The sequence below is a fragment of the Phragmites australis genome, chromosome 4 (genome assembly GCF_958298935.1).
Source record: "Phragmites australis chromosome 4, lpPhrAust1.1, whole genome shotgun sequence".
Taxonomy (NCBI): domain Eukaryota; kingdom Viridiplantae; phylum Streptophyta; class Magnoliopsida; order Poales; family Poaceae; genus Phragmites; species Phragmites australis.
Genome location: NC_084924.1, coordinates 30,372,248 through 30,396,737, shown reverse-complemented (window position 1 = coordinate 30,396,737; position 24,490 = coordinate 30,372,248). Strand labels below are relative to the sequence as shown.

At 40.7% G+C, this 24,490-nt stretch overlaps 2 protein-coding genes across 3 annotated transcripts; one reads left to right on the top strand and one right to left on the bottom strand.

Annotated features, from left to right (window-relative positions):
- Positions 1–13,444: 13,444 nt before the first annotated feature.
- Positions 13,445–15,511, bottom strand: LOC133916060 (pentatricopeptide repeat-containing protein At1g62720-like). Its single transcript, XM_062359550.1, has one exon. It carries the CDS (start codon positions 15,373–15,375, stop codon positions 13,717–13,719), a length of 1,659 nt encoding a protein of 552 aa, XP_062215534.1. The 5' UTR covers positions 15,376–15,511; the 3' UTR covers positions 13,445–13,716.
- A 35-nt stretch (positions 15,512–15,546) lies between these two features.
- Positions 15,547–19,931, top strand: LOC133916062 (serine/arginine-rich SC35-like splicing factor SCL28). Of its 2 annotated transcripts, none has more exons than XR_009909450.1 (7): positions 15,547–15,828; positions 16,923–17,000; positions 17,358–17,522; positions 17,647–17,714; positions 17,792–17,831; positions 18,782–19,059; positions 19,427–19,563. XR_009909450.1 is itself a non-coding variant. In XM_062359551.1 (7 exons), the coding sequence occupies exons 1-6, from the start codon at positions 15,626–15,628 to the stop codon at positions 19,617–19,619; spliced, it is 747 nt and encodes a 248-aa protein (XP_062215535.1). In that variant the 5' UTR covers positions 15,547–15,625; the 3' UTR covers positions 19,620–19,621; positions 19,704–19,931. The 2 variants fall into 2 exon arrangements, 1 of the variants encoding a protein (XP_062215535.1); XM_062359551.1 differs by lacking the exon at positions 18,782–19,059 and adding an exon at positions 19,704–19,931 and having other exon boundaries at positions 19,427–19,621.
- Positions 19,932–24,490: the final 4,559 nt, after the last annotated feature.

Below are 24,490 nucleotides of genomic sequence, written 5' to 3'. Positions count from 1 at the left end.
ACTCCGGGTTAGTACAAAAATCACTGTAATGGTTAGTTTTTTGAGAGGTGAGTATATATACCCCCTCACCCTCTTCTTTAAGATGTTGCTGTTGCTGAACCAACTCGAGACAAACACATTCATAGTCATTCAATATCCCTCCTAACTCATCTAGTGCATGATCTTGAGAGTTGTGTTGGGAAAGTGAGATTGAGTGCTAGTGAGCATAAATTCATCCTTTGAGCACTTGAGTTCGTTATCAAGCCATCGATTCGCGTTCATTACTCTTGGAGCTTCGAGCTCCTAGACGGCTAAGCATCACTCGGAGAGCATCCAAGCTTGTGGAGTGCCTCAGAAAATTTGTGAAGGTTATCCTTGCCTCCACAAGGGAAGAAGTAGCTTTGAGTAACCCCAAGTTGGATCTATGTGGTTGCTTTGTGAGGATAAAGGTTGAAAGAGACCCTGCTCTTTGTGAGCACCTCAACGGAGACATAGGATCGCTTGATCCCAAGTTTGGAAAAAAAATTCTTGTTTCCTTCACTTTCTTGCACACTTTCTCGGTCTAGTTGATATTTGGGGTAATTTGTCATATCTATTTATTTGTGAGTTTGTAGTTGCAGGTGGTTGGTGAAAATATCTTTAAGCTTCCTTTAAAACATGTGGTAACCCTTAGATTCAATTGGACTTGCTTAGCTGTTCTTAGTTTTTGATTTCCTGTTCTATCCAGACTATCTAGGTTGAGCTAGGAACCTTTGGATCCCAGTGTCTCCGGATTGACCCGGAGTATCCGAAATCTATAATCCACTATGAAGTTTTAATTTTCAGAAAACTTCTATTCACCCTCTCTAGGTGACATCACGTACATGCAATTGGTATCAGAGCCTAATCTCCTACAAGGCTTCACCGCTTGGAGAGTTGAAGATGTCAACATTCGGGGAGAAGAGTTCGAAAGGTCTGGGAAGCCCAGAGAGTCCAAAAGATGATACTTCAAAGTCGGGCAACGGTAAAGATAAGGTAGTTGCAATCGAATTCAATTATGATAAATCAAATGCTTCTAGATCTTACATTTCCGTACCGTCCAGGTGTGTGCCATATTTTGATGGCACATACTATGCCGCTTGGAGACACAAAATAAAATTGCATCTAATCTCTCTTCATCCAAGTATTTACAAGATTATTTGCACAGATCTTGAGCTACCGGATGAGGACAAAGAGCTTACTTCCGAGTAAGAATAAAATCTTCACCGCAATACACAAGCCGCAAATGTATTGATTGGCGCCTTGAGCCCCGAATAATTCAACAAGGTGGATGGGCTTGAGGAAGCTAAATTTATATGGGATAGACTTTAAGTTGCACATGAAGGCACCACAAGCGTGAAAGAGTCCAAGATAGAATTATTTGAAGGCAAATTGGGAAGATTTGTTATGGAAGATGATGAAATCCCCCAAGCAATGTATGAGAGTATGATGGTGCTAGTAAACAAAATTAGAGGGCTTGAAAGTGAAGAGCTAGATGATCACAAGGTGAAGCAAAGATTGCTAAGAGCTTTTGCACCAAGAAACCCCACCTTGGTCACTCTTATTCGAGAAAGAAGAGACTATAAGAGGCTTACACCAAGTGATGTGCTCGGTAGAATTCTTGCTCGTGAGCTCATGGAACAGGAAGCCAATGAAGTAAAAGAACCTAGTCAAGCAAAGCTCAACCTCCAAGAACAAAGAAATAACATTCAAATCAAGTAAGAGCAAGCAAGTTGAAGAATCGAGCTTAAGTGAAGATGAGAGCTCCGATGATAATGATATTACTTTCTTTGTGAGAAAACTCAAGAAATTCATTCAGAAGGGTGGATATAGCAAGTACAAGAGAGACATGCCCAAAAGAAGAACATCCAAGAGAGTTTGATATGAGTGTGGCAAAGTTGGCCACTTTATCACTGAATGTCCAAACAAAAAGAAGAGCAATGACAAGGAGAAAAAGAAGAACAAGTCTTTAAAGAAGGACAAGTACAAGACACATAAGAAGAAATATTCGAATCAAGCTCACATTGGCGAGGAATGGGACTCCAACTCTGACTTCGACTCCGATGATGAAGGAGTCGCTACCATCGCCATTCACTCATCTGCATCGACAAAATCACTTTTTGGTGATATGAACAACGACAGCGACACTCCCAAGTGTTTCATGGTAAAATGGCGTAAGGTAAAATCACAATCTAAGCTCTTAGATAGTGATAGTGATTGTGAATCTTTGCTTAAAGATTTAAGTAAAAATATCATATCTAATATAAAAGAGCTAATGGAAACAATAGAGAGTCCAGAAGATATTCTTGAGAAGTAAGAGGACTTGCTCATCCTTGAAAAGGAAAGAAACCTTGAACTTGAGGAGCTCCTTGCTAAAGAGAATGAGAAAGTTGAAAAATTAACCAAAATTTTAATTTGGCTAATGTCTCAATTGCTAGTCTAGAGGGTAGCAATTCTACACTTCAAGAGAAATTAAAGTGTTTAGGTGAAACTCATAGAATTCTTGAAGTGAAAATTGATGCTCTTAGAAATAGCTCTTCTTCCTCTAATGAAGCAATCTTACCCTCTAATGCTTCCAGTAGTCAAGGTTGTTCTCGTTGTTACAATGTTGATATAAATGATTGTGCTACTAATATTCAATTCTTACAAGCATTACAAAAGGAGAATGAGAGGCTAAATGCTTTGGTTAAGTATGGATGTATCAAGACATACAAATCTAAGGATGCACTATACAAGACCATTAAGGCTAAGAGCAACAAGCAAAAGAGAGGCCTTGAATTTGATATGCGTACAAGCAAGCCAAGTGAGCATGCGGTGATAAATGGCAAGAAGTGCCTCAAGTTCATCAAGGGAGGCAAGCAAAATGATCTCACCACACAAATCAAGCAATCCAAGGGCCATGCACCTTAATCTACTTTTTATGCATATTATGTTTTGAAGAGGAACCACCATGGTAAAGTGGTTGCTCTATATGTTGGTGCCCATACAAAAAATCAAGTTTTCAAAAGGAATGTGTGGATGCTAAAAGTGCTTGTAACTAACTTGAAAGGACCCAAACAAATTTGGGTATCTAAAACAAAAGCTTAACTTGTTTTGTAGTCATACTCCTCCGCTAGATCAAGTTAGGTGCTTGATACTGGATGCACAAATCATATGACTGGAGAGAAGAGAATGTTCTCATCATTTGAAGGAAATGGAGGATCTCATGAAAAATATCGTTTTTGGTGATGAGGGGAAATGAGAGGTAATTGGTTTAGGTAAAATTGCTATCTCCAATGATCATTCTATCTTAAATGTGTTGTTAGTCAAATCTCTTACTTACAACTTGTTGTCCATATCACAACTTTGTTAAATGGGCTAAAATTATCTTTTTACTAATAAAGGTGTAACCGTTTTTAGAAGGGAAGACTCCTCAACAGTTTTCACCGGGTTGACAACATTTTTGGTGATATATAAAAGGTGTAACCACTCATTCTAGAATTATATATTTTTGTGAATATTACTATTTTGTTTCCTCTTTGGAACCTTTGACGGTACAAGATGCACTTGGAGATTCAAATTGGGTGATGGCTATGCAAGAAGAGCTCAATAATTTCAAGAAAAATGAAGTTTTGTCATTGGTGGAAAGGCCCAATCAAAATATGTTGGCACCTAATGAGTCTTTCGCAACAAGCAAGATGAGAACGGGATCATAACTAGAAACAAGGTAATGTTGATTGCTCAAGGTTTCACGCAAATAGAATGTTTAGATTTTGGTGAGACTTGTGCTCCCGTAGCTAGGCTTGAGTCAATTCATATATTAATTACCTATACTACTCACTATGATTTCAAGTTATATCAAATGAACGTGAAGAGCGCATTTCTCAATAGACCTATCTCCAAATCGGTATATGTGGAACAACCACCCGGATTTGAAGATCCCAAGTGTCCTCATCATGTATACAAACTCCATAAGGCGCTCTATGGGCTTAAGCAAATACCTAGAGCATAATATGAATGTCTTAAGGATTTTCTTGTCAAAAATGATTTTAAAATAAACCAAGTTGATACTGCTATTTTCACTAAGAAAGTTGATAATGATTTATTTATTTACCAAATATATATCGATGATATTATATTTGGTTCTACTAATCAACTGTTTTGTGAAGAATTTAGTAAGATCATGACCAAAAGGTTCGAGATGTTAATGATAGGGGAGTTGAAGTTCTTCCTAGGATTTCAAATCAAACAACTCAAGGAAGGAATATTCATATGTCAAATAAAGTATATCAAAGATATGCTGAAGAAGTTTGATACGGAGAATGCCAAGCCCATCAAGACTCCTATGCAAGCGAATGGACATCTCGACCTCAATGAAGATGACAAGGCCGTTGATCAAAAGGTATATCGCTCCATAATTGGTTCTTTACTTTACCTTTCTACATCTAGGCTCAATATTATATTTAGTGTATGCATGTGTGTAAGATTTCAAGCTACTCTAAAAGAGTGTCATTTAGTGACTGTTAAGAGAATTCTTAGATATTTGGTTCATACCCTTTACCTTAGCTTATGGTATCCTAAAGGTTCAACCTTTGACCTTATCGGCTATTCGGATTCTGATTATGCCGGTTGCAAAGTGGATAGGAAGAGTACCTCAAAGACTTATCAAGTCTTGAGTAGGTCCTTAGTGTCTTGGTCTTCAAAGAAATAAAATTATGTAGCCCTATCCATCGCCGAAGCTGACTCTAGAACATGGGCGATCAAGTCTACATTGATGTCGACGGCCTTATGCCTCACTTCATCCTAGTTGATGAAGGCCTTACATTAATACAACAACAGATGGTTAGGAACCTAGAGTTGAAGCAAGCAACATCATGCCATGATTACCTCAAATAAAAAATATAAAATTAAAAAAAAGGATGAACTGAATGATAGATGATGGGTACACCTAAGCCGTTGGGAGTTGAGCACGGACAAGATGATGCAGTCGAGCTTGACGGAGCCGAGGTGAGCGTTGGGGTTATCCTTGAGGTAGTGCTCGTAACGTCGGGCATAAAAGGTGCCATGCTGCTTCCCGGCGACAGTGCTGCAGAGGACGTTGTGCATGTGGACGAAGTTGATGAAGATTTGGCCCTCGTCACCGAGCACGTGGGTGGATGTTCATCTGGCTATATTTTTTCGTGACCAACTATTATTTTGGGCTTGGAGGTGTCTTAGAAGGCTTTGTTGTTCCAAAGTACATTTTAGCAACTTTCCGATTAATTTGATTCTAAATTTAAAGATGATAATCAAAGCTTCACAACCATAACATAGACACACATAAATGAACATGAGCATTTTAAAACAATATAAGACATAAAAGATGCTACTCATTTTCAAATGGATGTCATATATGGCAATGGACAATAAAAGGTCGGATAACACAACAAATATTTCCACATGTGTTAAGTTAATTAATGGGCTCCTAGAGCGGGTTACTGTCACACCCAGTTTTAACAGACAAAACCAAGTGCGGCTTATGTGTGCCTAGGAAGTTTAATACACATAAGGACGTCACAGGTGAAGTAGCAAAAGCAATACTTTTATTAAATAAACGTTCACTTCTTACAAATTAAAGACTTCACCTAAACAACCTCAAATATTAAACTAAACGACAGCATCTAAACGACGGCAACGGGACGAAAACATTGGCGACCAAACACTTCACAGGCACCGACTGGAAGACACGCTCCTTAGAACACCAGGTCGTCGTCTTGGAAATCTTCAAAATCTTCCACTGAGCAGCATATATTTTTGCGGGAGAAAGCAAGGGTGAGCACATAGAGTACTCAGCAAGTGTGAGAAAGTAATGACATGCAGGCTTATATCAAGAATAAGCTAACACATAGTATATTTGCGTAAATGCGAGTAATGAAAACACATTTGGACTCAAAAGCATTAAGCAATTATTAAATGAATGTAACCCAACCAGTTCAGCATCCAACATACAAGGCTCCCCACCTTGCACACCATAACTGCCTAGTACTCCCTGTACTTTATCCAAAACCATCTAGTACTCCCTGTACCAGAACCATAACTAACTAATACTCCCTGTACCAGAACCATAACCAACTAGTACTCCCTGTACCAAAACCATAACCATCTACCCTCTAATCGTGTGAGGATCCAAGTCTCTCATATTCGTAAGGGCTGTTATAACAGTTTTACACTCTGCAGAGGTTGTCCAGCTTTCCCCACAAGTCAGTGAATTCCATGTTGCCGTGTTTGCAAGAAACTTAACACACGCCAGTGGTGTGCCGCCAAGAATCATTGTATGACACTTTCCACTAATCAGAGACTAATCCAGTATGTGTCTGCCCACTAGGTTTTACCGCCATGCTTTACGCAAGCTAAGCTCCTACCCAAAAGCCCCCTTTTGTGCTGACCCAACACACACTGGATAGACTCTAATCAGTATGTCACGCCTTACCCATATCAGTCTCGTGGTTGGTACGTTACTTCTTGGGTTATCGCTCCACGAACTGGTCCTTACTTAGGTTACTTGAACAAACACTAAACCAACATCATAACCATGACAACCATCAAAACTACTTTGCTCAAGACCTAAGGTTCCATGTTGCTAGACCATTAACACATTAACCACCATTGCTGCATATGTTCATTAGTCAAGATTATGATACTTCTTAACATCCCAAAAGCATGACTAAGCAATCTACCCACCAAAGATACATAACCATAAACCACCTAGGTTCCAAGGGATGATAAGGGAAAAATCTAGGAAAAACCCTAACATATATGACTATCCATCATATTGACAGACATTGCATGCAATTTATTAAAACAAAACAGTTTAAAAACATAGGTTCAAGGTGATCAAGGGCACTTGCCTTCTCCTTGCTGCTGCTCAGTGTATTCTTGCTCCTGGTCTTGATGTTCCTCAAATTGATCCGGGACGTTGTCGGCTAATCGCACAATAACTGACAAAAAAAATAAGATACACTAAGAACAGCACACAAAACAAAAGAACAACGAGATAAAATCTGTTTAGGAAGAAAGAGCACTGAAAAACGAATCTATTAGTACAAGAATCGCTTAAAACGGAGCTACGACGAAAAAGTTAGGGCTAAAACAAATTTAGGGTTAAATCTGAAAAAGAAAAGAGCTTATTTTGAATTAAACAAAAAGTTCATGGACCTTTTGGTAAAAATAGGGAACCTAATTGTAATTATGGAAAAGTATAGGGACTTAACTGTAAAAAGACAAAGCTCTTTTGTTATTACAGAAAAGTCTAGGGGTCTTTCTGCAAAATTACCAATTTCCAGGAATTATCAGATTTATTTTTACACTGGAAAAGCTTGAAATATTGACTGGACTGCTTTGGCTGACATGGCACGTTGACAGGGATGACACATCAGCAGAGAGGGCTAGGTGGCAGCTGAGGTGGCTCGATGACATGGCGTGGCTGCTGACTGGTTTAAGAAACGACACGTGGTAGCTTCTGGTTGGTTAGCCGAAGGGGTACGAATAGATCTAATCTGGGCCGATGAGGATGGATCTGACGGCTGAGCTCAAAGGGGACGGTCGGAGAAGGAGTTCTCGGCGAAGCCGAGCTCAGCACGGCGGCAACACGCCAGAGTAGAGGGAGAAGGGTTGTCGCTGGCCTCAAACTTCGACGACAAGCGGCGGATTAACTTCAGGAGGGAGAGAGCATTCCGTTTGAGGGCTTACCGAGAGCGATTCGGCACGGGAGAAGCTTGGCGACGACGAGGGCGGCGGAAGGCTCGAGTCTTCGTGGGAGAGGGCGCTTCGGCGACCAAACGGCGAAGATGTTGGCGGCTTGAGCTCCGGCGGGCGGCTGTGAAGCTCAGAGGCGGCTAGATCAAGGCTAAGCGGCACGGGAACGGCGCAGCAGCGAGGGCAGCCAAGCGGCGGCGCTACTGGCGACGGGGAGCTCAAATTCGGCGATTTGGCTCGGGTTTTGGCGGTTTTGGCGATGGGAGATCTGAGGGGGACGGCCGGTGGTTATATAGGCGGCAAAAAGGAGGTCGGGACGGGCTGGGACTCTCAAAGGCGGCGGCGGTTCGACTCGGATACGGCGGCGGAGTTCGGGTGGAAGACGAGTCCGACGCACGGGCCCCACGTGGCGGCAACTCGGGTGAAGGCGTCTCGGCGCGGCGGCTGACGGGCCCGCGCGGGATTGGGCCGAGGCAACCGAGCGCAGCCCAGGCGGGAGGGAGGCGGGGGCTGAGCAGACCGGTTGGGCCAGGCCGAAAGGAAATTTGAACCAGGGAAAAGAAAAGAAAATAGGCAGCCCGAGAGAAGGTTTATTTCTTTTTTTTTCTAAATACAATTCAAATTTAAATTCAAAGCAAATCCTCTTCAAATAAAATCCATCAAAAGCCAAATAAAAATCCTATTTGCCTAATTCAACATGAATACATGATAATCAATTATATCCTATATCAAATATATTTTCTTTTATATAAAATAGGATTTTACTCTTTTTAATTATTTAAACTCATATTAAATTCTAGCAAATTTTAAGAAATTTTTAAAGGTGGAAAAATTAGGGTGTTACAGTTACTGAGTAATGTCATCCAACACTATACTAAGTTCATCAATCACTGAGTTTAATGTTGTGTTTGCAATTAACCTAGCAAGGAATAAAGATATTTAGGTCAACATAATTGAACAAAATTTAACAAGATTAATTACTCACAATGAAAAATAGTAAAACAAAGCTATAAACAGTCATTAACATAACTACAACCAAGAGCTTGTCCTATACTGTCACTCTAATCTTACTTAGCCTGCTTTCATCCAGTGATACACCCACAAATCTTAGCATGCAATTTACTCTCAATAACAACACACAATAGATATATGCACACGTTATGGCAAAATTGCAAACTATACTTTAAAGGCAATGGGAACAACCTTACTTTCCAACAAAGAAGCTGAATGCAAGACACGCGAATGTGTTGTCCCAGAAAATAAAGATACCCCCTCTATGACGAGGTACATAGAGTGTATGTTCTCGGAGATATAATGCATATGTGCCGGACGCAGAGCACCCCAAGGAGCAGAAAGACACCACAACAGTAGGAGGCCCAGCTCCGAGCCATGGAGGATTATGTCAAAGACCAACTCGAGATAAGCAACGTGCAAGCGCAGTCACCACAAGCAAAACACGCACACAGCCCAAGGACCACGAACCAGAGTGCGCTTGTGACACATTCACCATGTCCAGTGTGCGCTCACGGCATGAACTCCGTAGAGCAGAGCGCACGGACAACGCCGTGGCCACGACAAGAACACGCACACAAGGTGAGCACTACAGAGACATCATGTGCATGGCTTAGTCACCACGAGTACATGACGCGTACAACATGAACTCTACCTGCAGAAACATGTGTGAGGATGTGACATAAACCACCATCACAGAAGCGTCATAACCACCACGACCACGTGCAAGATTGCACACCTAAGACCGAGCTCCTCCGTACAAGATTCATTGAGCAACATCATAGCTGAGACCGTGCGGACTAGCAGGCGCATGGCAACGGGGCACACAACCAAAGGAGGTGCGCCACCACATCGCAAGCACCGTCACTAGAGCTGACCAGGTGCAACCACGGAGCAGGTGGAGAAGGACGCCAGACTGGAGGATGGAGGGCAAGAGGTTTGAGGAGAAGATGGGGATTAGATATCAAATTTGCTCCGAGAGAGCAACTACCCCTGGGATTTAACCAACAGGACCAAGAAGATAGGACATGTCGCCACCATCCTGAGTCCTTCGGTCGCCCAAACAAGCCAGTTAGGGCAGACTTCCCCCATCAGCATAGTCATCACCCTCCTCATCTAGAAGACTCCTATGAGGGTTGTGGGTTGTCTGATCATTTATGCCACCCTTCTTTCTCTTTTTATTTCTTATTTTATTCATAGAATTTGCTCAAATTCAAACGTGACATCAATTTAAATTCAAATTTTAAAGGGAAAACTCCTCAAATTCTAACAATCCCCACCTTTTACCTTTCAAAATTCGACAACATCTTATGAACCCCTTAACTATTGTAATATACTATTTTCGGTGCATGTGCGATTAAGCTTGGACCTTGCCTAGCCAAAGAAACTACGATTCCGCACAAGCATCTTGGAGGACTAATGCTTGTTCCAATGCCTTGGTGTGGGGGCTTTTATTTCAAAGGCATATAGTGTGGGATAGTTAAAACGCTCCTCTATTTCGGCAGGGCTATGCGGTCATGTCCGTGTATCTTTTCATGAACTCCATGCGAAACCCTTAGTGAAAGGATCAGCCATATTCCTTTTAGACTTAATGTACTCTCTCGACTTTTTATGTACGACTGAAGCTTACGAACTGGCAATGATATGTTATCACTACCGGTTTTGTTAATTGGCAATGAAGAGGGGATGTAAATGACCCTTTCTGTGGTAGTGGTCCTGTGTTGTTGCGCCCCCAGCAAGGGCTTGGCAGGACCATTGATCGAGTGTTGGAGACGTGTTAATCTGGGTAGTGGTGCTGGTGTGTTGTTTTGCTTCCATTCCGTATGATGCATGCATGAGCCTAGCTTGGCTACGAATGGAGATGCTACGGGGGTGTTCAACCAAGTCTTCGCTTGTTACAGATAGAAGACATGCGGACGGCTGGGAGGAGACGAGACCGAATAGAATAGACAACATGGAGAAAAAAAGTTTCAAAATAGTAATAGTATTGGTGGGTAATTACCTAAGGCTTGTGTGGGCACTTCTATTTTTTCTACCGTCACAATCTGTAAAAAGCAGGTGGGAGGCAACTTGTGGATCGTGGTAGAAAAAGAGGTTAGATTTTGAAAAGTAGATTGTATAATTTGCTTATTTGTTTTAGCTTCAGCTTTTAAAAGTTGCTTTCAGAATCCAAAACTAAAACAATCATACCCTTAATTGCTTCTTTCCATTTAGCCCCTTTCACGTCAGCGGTGGCCTTTGTTGTCACATCAGCATCAGTAGGCATAGCCTTTGAGAGAGCAGATGCCATGACCCAAAATAATTTCAGATCAGTCAGCCACATTCTAGTCTTAATCTTCCAATGTCTAAAGCATGCACTATTGAACACGTTAGGTTTAATGACATCTAAGTAAGCGTCCATTGTTCTCTGTTTTCTGGATTGTTGTTCCAAAGTACATTTTAGCAACTTTTAGATTAATTTGGTTTTAAATTATACAAATCAAAGCTTCACAACCATGACATAGACACACATAATTGAATATTAGAGAACAATATAAAGACATAAAATATGGTACTCATATTCAAATGGATGTCATATATGGCAATGGACAATAAAAGATGGGGTAACACAAGAAATATATCCACATATGTTAAATTAATTAATGGGATCTCAAAGCAGATTACCGAGTTAACAGCCATGCAACGCTATACTAAGTTCGCCGATCAGTGTGACAGTCTCAAACACAAGTTCTAGATTGAGTTCACCAAGTTTAATGTCTTGTTTACTAAGAAATTAACCTAGCAAGAAATAAAGATATTCAGATCAACGTGATTGAACATAAGTTAGCAAGATTAATTGCTCCCTGTGACAAATAGTAAAACAAGGCTATAAACAATAATTAACACAACTAAAACCTAGAGCATGTCCTATACTGTCACACTAATCTTACTTAGTCTGCTTTCATCATCGAGCGATACACCCACCAATCATAGCATGCAATTTACTCCTAATAATAGCACACAACAGATATAGGCAGACATTATGGCAATATTGCAACATGTATTTTAAAAGAAATGGAAACGGTCTTACTTTCCAATGAAGAAGCCGAAGGAAAGGCACGTGAATGCGCTATCCCAAAAAATAGAGACATCCCCTCTGTGCCGAGGTAAACAGGTTGTATGTTCTCAGAGATACAATACCTATGTGCCAGCCGCAGGGCACACTGCGATAAGCACTCGATGAGCAAAAAGACACCACAACAAGAAAAGGCCTAGCTCTATGCTAGGGAGGATTTTGCCAAAGACCAGCCCAATACAACCAATATGCGAGCAAGGTCACCACGAGCAACACGCGCACACTATGCAAGGACCATGAACTAGAGTGTGCTCATGACATAGTCACCACGTGCAATGCATGCTCACGACATGAACTTCGCAGAGTAGATTGCACATGCAACACGGTGACCACGTCAAGAACATGCACATGAGGGGAGCACCATAGAGACACCACACGCACGACTCAGTCACTGTGAGCACAGGACACACACAACACGAACTCCATCTGCAGAAACACACATGAGGATATGATACAAACCACCACCACAGAAGCATCATGACCACCTCAACCACGGTACGTGTGAGACCACCACTACGTAAGAAACCAACAAAGGAGACACATCATTAATGATGGATTTTCATTACACGTCACTAATGTCCTATTAGAAACGGATCCTATGAGGTCACGTCACTAATGTGACCCTGGGCTGGGACTCGTCACTAATGACAACAGTGACAAGTCACTTGGCAATGCCTCACTAATGACACAATCATTAGTGACAGGTAGCAACAACACTAACCATCAGTGACGTGTATAAACATAACCCGTCACTAATGTCCCAGTCATTAGTGACGGGTTACAAAGAGACTCATCACTGATGTGTTGATCCACTGAGTTCAACACAGATCGAAGCATTAAATTCTTGCACAAGAGGCAAACCTGGGATCGAGCCCAAGTGGCCTTTTGGCCTGTCAGCCTAGATGGGAGGGCACAAGCGCCACCGTTTGAAGGGGGCAGACGAGGCGGTTAGGGTTTACCCCCACCCCCATTGCCGTCTCAGCAGATCTGTGCTGCAGGCTGGCTCTGGAGACGGATGTATTCTTCAACGTGGAACACCTGCATGACCTCATGAGGCTTGAAAGACGGATGTACTGGTATTGCTGGAAACTGGAATTTCTATATGGTGCATTTCAAATTCTTTCCCATGAAATCTGCGTGATTTGATTTACAACTTGCAATGGCCATCAGTAGCAGGATGCACAATCTAGTTCCATACTCAACTCATTGCCCATGACAACGATTCTTAGGCAGTTACACTATTTTAGTGTATGAGTAGAGAGCATACTAGTACATATGGGAAGTGGAGGGTCATCAAATTAGCACATTCTAGATAACCAGTTGTATGCAATGGAGGCTCATCAAATTAGCACAAATCAAGTCCCAATTTAACCAAAAAACGCAAGGACTCAACTAACTAGAGAAAGCATTCTAAGTTCAATAATGTTATGAGCATTTTGCCAATTTATGCTATTTCTATGGCCACACCATGAAGAGAGATCTATTTCATGATATTTTTTTTATGTTAGAGGAACCGAAGAAGGCATCCTATTAAACTGGAAACCACTAGGAACCAGTGATGGTAGGCCTCCATTGCATGAAATGAACGCTGAAGTATGACTACATATGTTGAAGTAAAAGAAACACTCATTAAATTTTTGGACTAACACTACTGGAGCTACAACACTTGACAAGCTCCATAACAATTGCAAAGATGATAGAGTCAAGAGTTGAATTACGAACCAACAATGACATCAAAACTTTGATCACCAGAATCTTCGGCAGAAGGAATTTGAGTACTGTCTGACAGGACCAACAACAACAGTGTCTTGCTAGAGGCATCAGTCTTGGGAAAGCCAATGGAACATTTGCAAGATAACTGATTGCTACTAGTTTTGCCATTAGTTGCTCACCAAAATATCATCCAATTTGTGAGAGTAAGATACACTGCCTGTGCATAGCTTATTGACAAGTATCGTACAAGCAAACCTGTCTAGCTCAAATCCAACTTTGAACATTATATTGAGGACCAGCAATGCATCATCCAGCCGCCCAGAGGTGCTCAGCGATTCCACCAAAGTGTTAAACGTCTGTTGTCGAGGTTTTATATTTCTCTTCAACATACCTGCTAACCATGACATGCCCTCATCGGATCTACTGATCCTACAGAACCCATTTATGACGCTATCGTTGCTCCGCACCAATGGCTCCAAGCCCTTAGCTCGCATCAGCTTGATCAGCTCCACTGCATCATCCACCTGTCCTTCCTCACACATGGCGTCAACGAGTGGTGTGAAGGTTGACACAGTTGGCTCCAAATCAGATGATAGTAACTGCTCGTACATCCCTATCGCCAGGGAAAACTTTTGAACCTTGCATAGGCCCTGGATCAATGTATTGTAAGTTAGCACATCATGCTCAATCCCCTTTGTCACCATCCCATCAAACACTGCAACTGCTTCGTCCATCATCCCATGAACACAAAACCCTGCAATGAAAATGTTACAGCTAACAGTACTCTCCTTCATCCCCTTCTCAAGCATTTCGTCATATACCCCGTGTGCCTTCTCAAAATCACCAGCTTTGCAATAGTAATCGATGAGCGAGCAATAGGCATACTCATTAGGCTCAAATCCTCTGTCCACCATCTCATCCCACATCTTCCGCGCGTCGCCAATGCGCCGCATTTTGCATAAGCCGTCTATCACTGTGGTATATGTGACTCTGTCTATGTCATAACCCCGCAGCTTGATCTCGCTGAAGACACGGAGAGCCTCGCCACCCATCCCTTGGGCAAAGAGTTGGTGTATGATGCGCTGGTAGACAACCGTGTTTGCGGGACATCCGGAGGCGATCATAAGGTGGAGCGTCTCTGAGACCTTGCCAAAGTTACCGTCAGCCGCGAAGGCCCCGACGAGGTCGGCGACGGCGTCAGCTGACGGAGGGGAGCCGCGGCGCGCAGCGTCCCGGAGGAGGTGGAGGCCGTCGAGCGGGCGCCCATCGGCAGCGCAGGCCCGGGCGAGGCAGGCGACGGTGCCAGCGTCGCCCGGGAAAGCGGGGGAGGCGGAGAAGGCTGAGAAGTGGCGGAAGACGAGGTCCGGGCGGGAGGCACGGAGGGCGCGGTGGGACGCGGCGTTGAGGGCGGGGAGGGACGGGTAGATGCGGAGGTGGGAAGCGAGGAGGTCCGCGGCGTCGGCGGCGAGCGGCGGGGGGAGGCGGAGGAGGAAGGAGTCGACTCCGGCCAGCGGAGGGGAGGCGCCCTCCGGGGCCGGGGAGGCGTCGGCAGCGGGGGCAGGGAGGTGGGAGGAGACGAAGAGGAGGAAGCGGAGGGATGGGGCGGGGGATGGGAGGAGGCGGGAGAGCGTGAGGCGGAGGCAGTCCGGGTGGAAGAGGACGGCGCGCGGGAGCAGAGAGAGGAGGCAGGACTCGAACCGAGGCGTGCGGCGGACGGCGGCCGCCGCGAGATCGGCGGCGGCGGAGACCGTGGCTGGCGTCGGGGCGTGGGTGGGGTCGGAGGCGGAGCAGAGGCGTCTAGCGAGAAGGCGCCAAGGCGGGGGCATGGTGACTGGACGAAGGTGCCCGGCCGCCGCCGGCGGCTGCGCGAGGACAGTGTCAAGGTGCCAGTGCCACAGCTTCGGGCGAGACTCGCGAGGCTTGGACTTGGGAGGCGGTTGGATGGGCCGCGGCCCATGGGGCCTGCGGGTTTCTCATCTTTAAAAGCCTTGCGAGAAAGGCGGCCGGTAAACATCCGATCCGAGTCAAACCCCGGAGAAACCCTAGCAAGGCGCGGCGCAGCATCCGTGGCGAACGATGGCCGGGTACCGCAGCCGCAGCCCTAGCTACAGCCCTCAGCGCCGGCGGTACAGCCGGAGCCCGCCTCGGCGCAAGCGCTACGACGACCCTCGCGATCGCTACCGCGGGGGTGGCGGCGGAGGATTCAGAGCCCGACGAGGTTACGGCCGGCCGTCGGCGCCGTCCGGTCTCCTGATCCGCAACATCTCCCTCACAGCAAGGTGCGCTCTCGTCGCTCCCTATGCTATCTTGTTACGTCGATGCGTTAGGCCGCTAATCCTACCCAACTTCAGCGAAGTATGCCTGCCAATATGTAAATTGTTTGGTAGTTGCTGGATGCAAGTACACCTTATTGACTCGGTTTTATGATCAATCGTCTATTTTCCTACCATATGATTAATAATTCTATGCCTATGGCCCTAAAAAAACTGTGCCTATCAGTCTTTAATGTGTTACTTGATGGTTGCTATGTAAAAACAGGCGTTTCTTTTGAATTTGGTACTCAAGTGTAACTGTGGTCCAATTGTCCAAATGTGATGATGAATTGTCTGGTGATTTTTTACATTTGGACAAATGCTTGCTGGAAAACACAGGAGTGGTCTTGGGTGCACAACAAACGCATGAATAACAAATCCTGTCGACTTGTTCCATCAAGAATGTTGTGCTAGGAGAGACAAATCCCGTTGGAAGCCCTTCCAAATATCGGTTGAACATTATGATGATTGTTCATGATCCTTAACGAAACAGTTTGTGTTTCATAACATACAGCATTGGCCTAATCCTGTTTAGAGAATTGTGTTCAACAACTCTATGGCCAGTTTGGATTTCAATCGATATATTGACTATTGAGGCAAATGTTGCGAATCATTTTGGAGCTCTCTTTTATTAAAGCAGAGGTATATATATAAGGAGTTAGGACTCATGATTGCTAGAATTATGGTAGTCCAGAAAAATGGCTCTATTGTGTGCCACTTCACATGCTCATAGATATAACTTTGAGTCTTTTAGGTACTTTGCAAGCACAAATATGAACTTTGGGTGTTTACATATCTGCAGATTAGGGGTTGCAACCTTTGATAACCCATCTATTACAGCTTAATGAACAGGAATCCCTTTTTACCTTGTAAATGTTTCCAAGTGCATAAATTTCATCTTTTTGCTACTGTGTCAATGTAATGTGTTAGTAGTCACTGCGAAGTAACACTCTTATATGCTATATACTGCATCAATGTGACGCAATCTCTCTTTTTTGTGTATCTGGGTGACTTTACAATGTAAATTGATTATGTTCTGTCATTTGATGTTCTTCTGGCAGGCCAGAAGATCTTCGTGCTGCATTTGAGAAATTTGGCCCTGTAAAAGACGTCTACCTTCCAAGGAATTTCCACACAAGGTAAGATGATGAACAGCTTTTTGAACAGGATGAAAAAACCTAACAATTTATCCCAGACCACTGATATTAGTTTACTGTTCAAGGACATAATATTGGTTTGATCCATAAGGATGTAAATAATAATGTAATGTAAGCATGCAAATTCTCAGTGAAAGTCATTGTTTTTGGCCGAAAAGGTCCTGGATGATGTCATGGTAGAGTGCTTGTTTTTGATAAACAATTTATTTTATGTCTTTAACTGTTCTTTTTAGAGTAGTGATTGGAATGAAAAGCCAGTTGTTGGAACCATGAAGTGTTGGTTTTGACTAAATCATGATGAGATCCTTAACCATTGGTGTAATTGGTCAATGTTTACAGGGAATTACGTGGTTTTGGGTTTGTGAAATTCCGCTACCCTGAGGATGCTGCAGTGGCCAAGCAAGAAATGAATAATCAAGTCATTGGCGGTCGAGAGATTTCAATAGTTTATGCTGAGGAGAATAGGAAAACCCCACAAGAAATGCGCACAAGAACAAGAACAAGGTGCATATATTCTTCCTTTTAACCATGCTATGTACTCTAGGTTGGGTTGGGCATTAGCGATATGGTAGTAAATTTTGAAATTGGAGGCAAGGGAACAAATTTATTTGTGCTTCTGTTGATATAGTGGTAGGTACATGGATGGGAGCTACACAAGGCGGTCACTATCAAGATCCCCGCGGTCTCGTTACCACTGTAAGTGTGAAGCTGTTCGTGAATTCATGTCTAACGTTCTTTTGTTTCATTATTAAGTATTACTTCTTTCCCGGCAGCTTATTCACCCTCACCTTCTCCAGTTAGGCGTGACTCAAGGTTTGATCTCGATTCTTTAATAGATAAATATGTTGCTTGTCCTGCAGTCCTATTTGTCATTATATCATATTGCTTCTTTTTGAACACGCCCTGACCAATTTCATTTACTTGTGCTATTGGCATATACTGAGGCAGTTGTTATTTAATCTTTCTTTTCTCTGTTATGAATCTATGATTGTGATGGCTAAAGCCGTGGGATTATATGATACATTAGCTACACTTCTCCAAGTAATTCGTTTTCATACATCTAACTTTGTATGGTTTTTAAAAATTTCCAACATTTGCAAAGCTTCTACTGAGACAAGATGGGCAAGAAATGACATATATTTATTCGACCTCACCTTGTCTACAGATTTTAATTTTGAGGAGAATAAGAGAAGGCATATAGTTACACACCATTAATCCCATTCATCGTCGTCATGGTTATTATTTCTTGAATCTTAGGTTATGCAAAATGAAATAAAGATAATATATTATGACCAAAGTCTCTTTTTTTTACCCCCATTCTACGATTTAATAATATCATCAGGATCAAGTGGATTTTCATCCCATTCGTTATGCTTTCAACTTAAATAAGGATCAGCAAGTTCCTTTTTTCATCAATAAATAAATTAGCATTCTAGCTTCCTCATAAAGTGTTATGACCTAGAGATTTTCATCTTGATTTGATGGACAAATTTTCTTCTTTGTTGAGTTATTATTTTTTAATTAGCTCCTTTGTCTTAGTCATCAGGAAAGTAACTTTCAAGAGGACTGATTATGTATGATTGTGTTAGTGATGTGGATTGGTAAATTTATTTTTAGCTGATGTGCATACTATGTCATTAGTAATATGGTTTTGTTAATTATGTGATAATTTTTTTTGAAGTTGCTGTTGTCTATTTTCCTCTTGAAGTAAGGCTATTAATTTTGCTATAAATTTTGTTGCTTTGGTTTTGTATATTATCCAGTCAACAAAGAATCTAGAGTCTAAAAGACCAAAAGAGAACCATGATGTTTGGAGAATAGGCCAAAGTGAAAGTATCATGACCTCCAGAGTTGGAGAATGTGAAAGGCATTACTGTTAAAGATAAAGCGGTACTGTCACTCAAGAGTTTAAAGATAATCTTGGCTAAGAAATCTGTGGGAAAGAATGTTTTGAAGTGAGCTGATTCTGTTGAGCCAGCTGTGGCAACATCTTAGTGCATTGTTTGGATCAGATTGGGTAGCTTTTATTGAGATGGGACAGGTAAAATGGATATCTCGCATTTCAATTCAGTTAGTTTGGTGGTAAAAGTGGGTGCTGTGCTGCTATAGCTGCTGTTGACCAGTGTGCAATTCTCTAAAATTTAGTTTGCTGATAATTCTGTTCTGTTTTTTCTTATGCTTGCCAGCTATCAATATTTTTACTATTACTAGTACCTTTATTATCATTATTGTTTTATCATCATCTTTTTAGTTGGATCCTGAGGGTTTCATCTCTAGCCTACCTTAACTTGCTTGGGACAAAGGCTGTTGCTGTTATTGTTATTGCTAGCTATCAATATTTTGATTGAATCACTCCTTGCATCCTTGTGATATTCATACTCAGCAATTTGAACTCTGACTATTTGCAGGGGCAGGGATTGCCATGACAATTGTTCACCCAGGGAGGCATACTCTCCTCATCCTCGTGACAATAGGCGCTACAGGTCAAATGGTCTATCTCCAAGCCTGGATGGACGTGACCATCCGGTATCACCATCCAATAACGGACATGGTCCACCAGTGGGCGGAATGAGTCCATCTAGATCTAGGTCTCGCTCCTAAAGGTTGCCTGCTTGATTTGTTGTTTTTATACGTCTCTTGTGTGACAGTTCTATTTATGTGCTGATTGTTTCCTTCACAATGCAGGATTAGAGCTGTTCGTGGAGGTGGGATCATGAAAACTACGGGCAATACCTTCATTTCTGCAATGTTTGCTAGAATAGATCAGTAGGTTTGTAGTAAGCAAATGTTTTATATGACGGGATGTTGTCGGGTATACCCCGTTTCTTTGTGACACTGCTTTTACGCTTTTCAAACTGATCCTGGTTATCTTGTTGGTATCATTTATGACAATTTTGTTGGTTCTCACTTGAATTCCATTGTCTTTTTAGCAAGGGCTTGTTCACCCTTTACTTGGAAAGAGGCTATTGGGATCCAAATCCCTTGGTCTCAGTTCAATTTTGAACTAAATCTTATAATTATTGGAGAAATCCCTTCCAAACAGGCTTCAATGGGTAGGTCACCTACTCGTAGGTCTGCACATTGATGTACACTGTTAACAGGGCATCTTGATGACATCAATTTGCTGAGGGGGAATCTGAATGAAAGTATTGACTTTTAGAGTTCTGTAGTGTCTAGAATATTGACATGAAAATGTGCTAGGATCACAAATGCGCTGGAGGAACTCGTAAGCCTTGTGAATTTCATGGTTGACGGCGCTTTTTGTGCTGAGGGAGGAATAGTTGGTGATTTTATCAGTTAAGGAATGGGGAATGGTTTTAACAGTTCGATTTACGCTTTAGTCGGTACCGTGCTGACATGTAATACGGTGATGTCCATCTACCGGTACAGATTCGTTAACAATGTCAGTGTTGTTGATCCACAGCAAATTAACAGCTAAAATTAGACTCGCATAAATCAATCCAGAAAAAAGAACAAGAACACAAGAGATGTAGTTCGAAGCTATTGAAACTCAAATGAACAGTAGATTCAATCACATAAATGTCCATCTTATACTCGAGATTCAATCGGATAGTTTCATTCATTCGTCACCGTACATATATACATATGAAAGGGGTGTCTCCCCGTGATGAGGCACCGTTACAATAACTGCCCATGGCAGTTATCTTTTGATTATATTTCATAACACTTCCTCTGGATCAAAAGATCATCATCTGTGTGAGATGAGTTGAATGCTCCTCTATAAATCATATGAGAAAAATATGAAAGATATGTCTGTGTAATATGTCAAAAAAAACTCCTTTAAAACCCATAGAAAAAAAAATGATGACATATATACATGCTTGTATTAATATTGTCCTATTAAAAATCTTATATGAGAAATTATATAGAAAAAACTCATAAAAGAAAAGAGTGTAATATTTATGATCTAAGAATCGTAACAGGTTATATATATATATATATATATATATATATATATATATATATATATATATATATATATATATATATATATATATATATATATATATATATATATATATGTCTTCTCGTACCAATTTCATGCACATATCTTTGGAATGTAGACTTAGGTAAAGACTTTGTAAATAAATATACGAAATTATCACAAGATATTGTTTGCAAAATATTTCTCCTCATTTATGTAATTTATGATGAAAAAATAATTTTGAGGCAATAGATTTTATGATATTGCTCTTTATATAACATGTACGTATTTCAACAATACAAGCAACGTTATCTTTATAGATAATGGTAGATGATTCTGATGAACAAATATCACACGATTCTTGTATGTGATTAATTATTCTATGACGTCATACAAATTCATGTGATGCTTCATATAATTATTTCTGAATAATTAGTGAAAGTATCCACGAGAGTTTGATTTTGATGACTTCTATTAGAAAGCTTTTCCATCATATAAGAATATAAAGTTTGTCTGTGATATGACATTATGGGATCAGATAAATAACCAATCTTTGTATATCCAACTATAGTCATGTCTTGGGTATTCTGATAGAGTAAACCAAGATTTTTTTTTTACCTTTGAATATCTTAGGATATTTTTACTCCTATTGTTGGAGTTACGCTATATTTAACTAACAAGTTATCTGCAAATGTAATATCAGATCTATTGCAAATTGCATAGTGCTCTAAAGGTATTGATATACAAAAATTTAGGTCCAAATATCTCTTTATCATTATCTGTATCACACTATGATAAATAACTCTCTTTTATTGAGTGAGCGTAATTTTGCCGCAATTACTTTCTTCTATTTGGTCCAGTCTGGGTGCTTGAGACACCATGGCATGGCCATGGACTTTGGCCTGAATCCAATTGAAGATCTTTTGTAATTTTTTAGGAGAAACATTTGTTGATAATTGTAGTTTTTCTATTGTATGATTCTCCGCAATCAATATATATTTGTGGATATTTTATTTACCTTTTCTAACTCCTCGTGATTTCCCACAACAATGGAGTTAGAGTGTTCCGATGTCCCGCACCTTAAATAGTGCACACATTTGTGTTGGGTCTTGCATGTTGAGCATCTGTAGGCCTTAGATACTAAGTATCCATAAGATGTCAATCAAATTCAGGTTGATTTGCATTTACTATATTGAAAGTTAGCTTTCTTTGTTTTCGCGGATGCTTATAAAAAGCATTATCCCCTTGACCATACTTCTCCCCCCCCCCCTCCCCCTTTTATAAGCATTTGGGAGTTGAGTAGTTTATTAGGTACCTACACTCTTTCTGCGCGCATTGAGTGCGGAAATATGATTTTATGACACATTTATTATCAGTAAATACATTTGGTAGATATTTGCATTGCGTCATAAATTTATGAATTCTTGAACTTCTTGTTCAGATTCTTTAGTATGTGGATATAAGGACTAAATGCATATAACATTTGAATTTATCTACTAGCATTCTTTTCAGTACTTTTGATCTCCTCCCAATGCCAATAAATTATCCTCATCAACGTACCAAGCTATGAAAGTTCCCTATTAGGGGATCGAGGTATTTATAATTGACAAAAAATATACCTTATATAGACCCCTAATTTCCTTTAAGGGCTTATCGATGTACACTGCGGTGGTGATATCGGTACAATGTAACCAAATTATTGCAGATAAGAAATACATATTTGATTTCCACATACTTAACTGCAATGTGGAAGCCGTACCATTTGCAGTTAGTCTTTATTGAAATAAGTTTGCGGCGTGTAAGACCGCATTACCCAAAATGAGGTTGGTAAATTGCAATTCTGAAGTCATAGTCGTGCAATTAATTTTGACTCACTTGAGGAGAGATTAAGCTAGACAATTATTGAGTGTACATTTAAGGTACTTAATACTCCAAATTAATATCTAAGACCATACAATAATCATTGAAGGCCCATGATTTGAATTCAACAGCATTATCCATTCCAATTAATTTTATCGTATGTTTTGATATTTTGCTCTTAATTTGATATTTGAGCAATAAATTTGTACATTTATGAGCAACACAAAATACCTCAATGGTCCATATAATGGTTGACTATGATCATATATATTTCCTTGAATGCATTTACAGAAATTGAGTGGCTCTTTTTTAATTTTAAGATAAGAGGACCTTAAAATTAATTACCTGTGTATGAGCGGTGCACACAAAATCTGATGATTTTGGTAATATTGCAATATTGTTATTGTAACCAATGGAATTGCTTATAATTTTCTTTTCATCCTTAAACTAGGATGACCAAGGAGATCATATCAAGTCTTGAATTTGATTAAGATTTTGAAAAAAAAAATTATCTTGAACGCACCATGTGATACGTGATTGATGTATATATAATACAATTCAGATGGAGTAATTTTCTCAAGCACTTGATTGTTATATCCATTATGGTGATGAAGAGATATTCATCATTGTTGTCATTATGTGTTTTCAGTGGAAACCATTTTGAAGGATATCTTTGTAATTTAACAAGATATGTGTAGAATCAGGATACATGAGTGTATCCTCAATTACTAATTTGAGTACCCATTGAGAGAATGATTGTGGTTTTGCTGGAACCGACAATCAATGTATCACGCCCAATGATTATCTTAATATTCCCGTGCCTCTTTTGTAGAGGATGGAAATATTTTGTCTCCCTTGATTTTGTATTAGTGGTACAACTATCCACTAAATATATTTCCTCCTTCACCTGATTGTTTCCGGTAAAAATCTATATAGAGTAAAAATCAACAGATTCTTTTAGAGATACAAATAATGACAGCAATCAAATTACAACATAAAGTAGTCCATAGATAGGCAGATAACAATTTTTGGGGATTTAGAAGACTTATTGAGGTCCCCAAATATATCTTGGGAATTGTAATCCATAAGTATGTTATCTTTATTGAGGAAGTTATCCAATTTCTACTAGATCATGTCATTGTAATGCTCTTGATAAACATATTGAGAACAACTTGATTCCATATTATTTCAGGTTTGAAGTGAGATTCAAACTTATCCTCGTTAATGTGTTTCCTTTTCCAACAAATATGAGGTATAAATAAACCAAATGCTTAGAGCCATGTCATTTCTTCGTACGGTGATTCGGACAATCACAATTATGACAAATTTGCGAGTTGTCATTGTGAACATTTTTTCTTGAAAAATGTCATTACCCTTGTTAGATCCATGAAATTATTTGCTTAATATTGTGTTTCCACTTTCCTTTGAATTTCTTTTAGCTGCATTATTGTTGTTGCAACACTCTATTAGCCAAAAGAAAAGTGGATAAAGTCTTTCTGATCATATCCGCATCTAAGACTTGTTGATCATAAAATGCAATTGGGAGCAAATTTTATGAACAATAGTGTTATAAGCTGCCATGGACATATAATCCGGAAAATGAATGAGTTGCCATTCGTATATTGCTTATGGCACTAGAAAAACCTTGTTGCTGATCATAATGCTC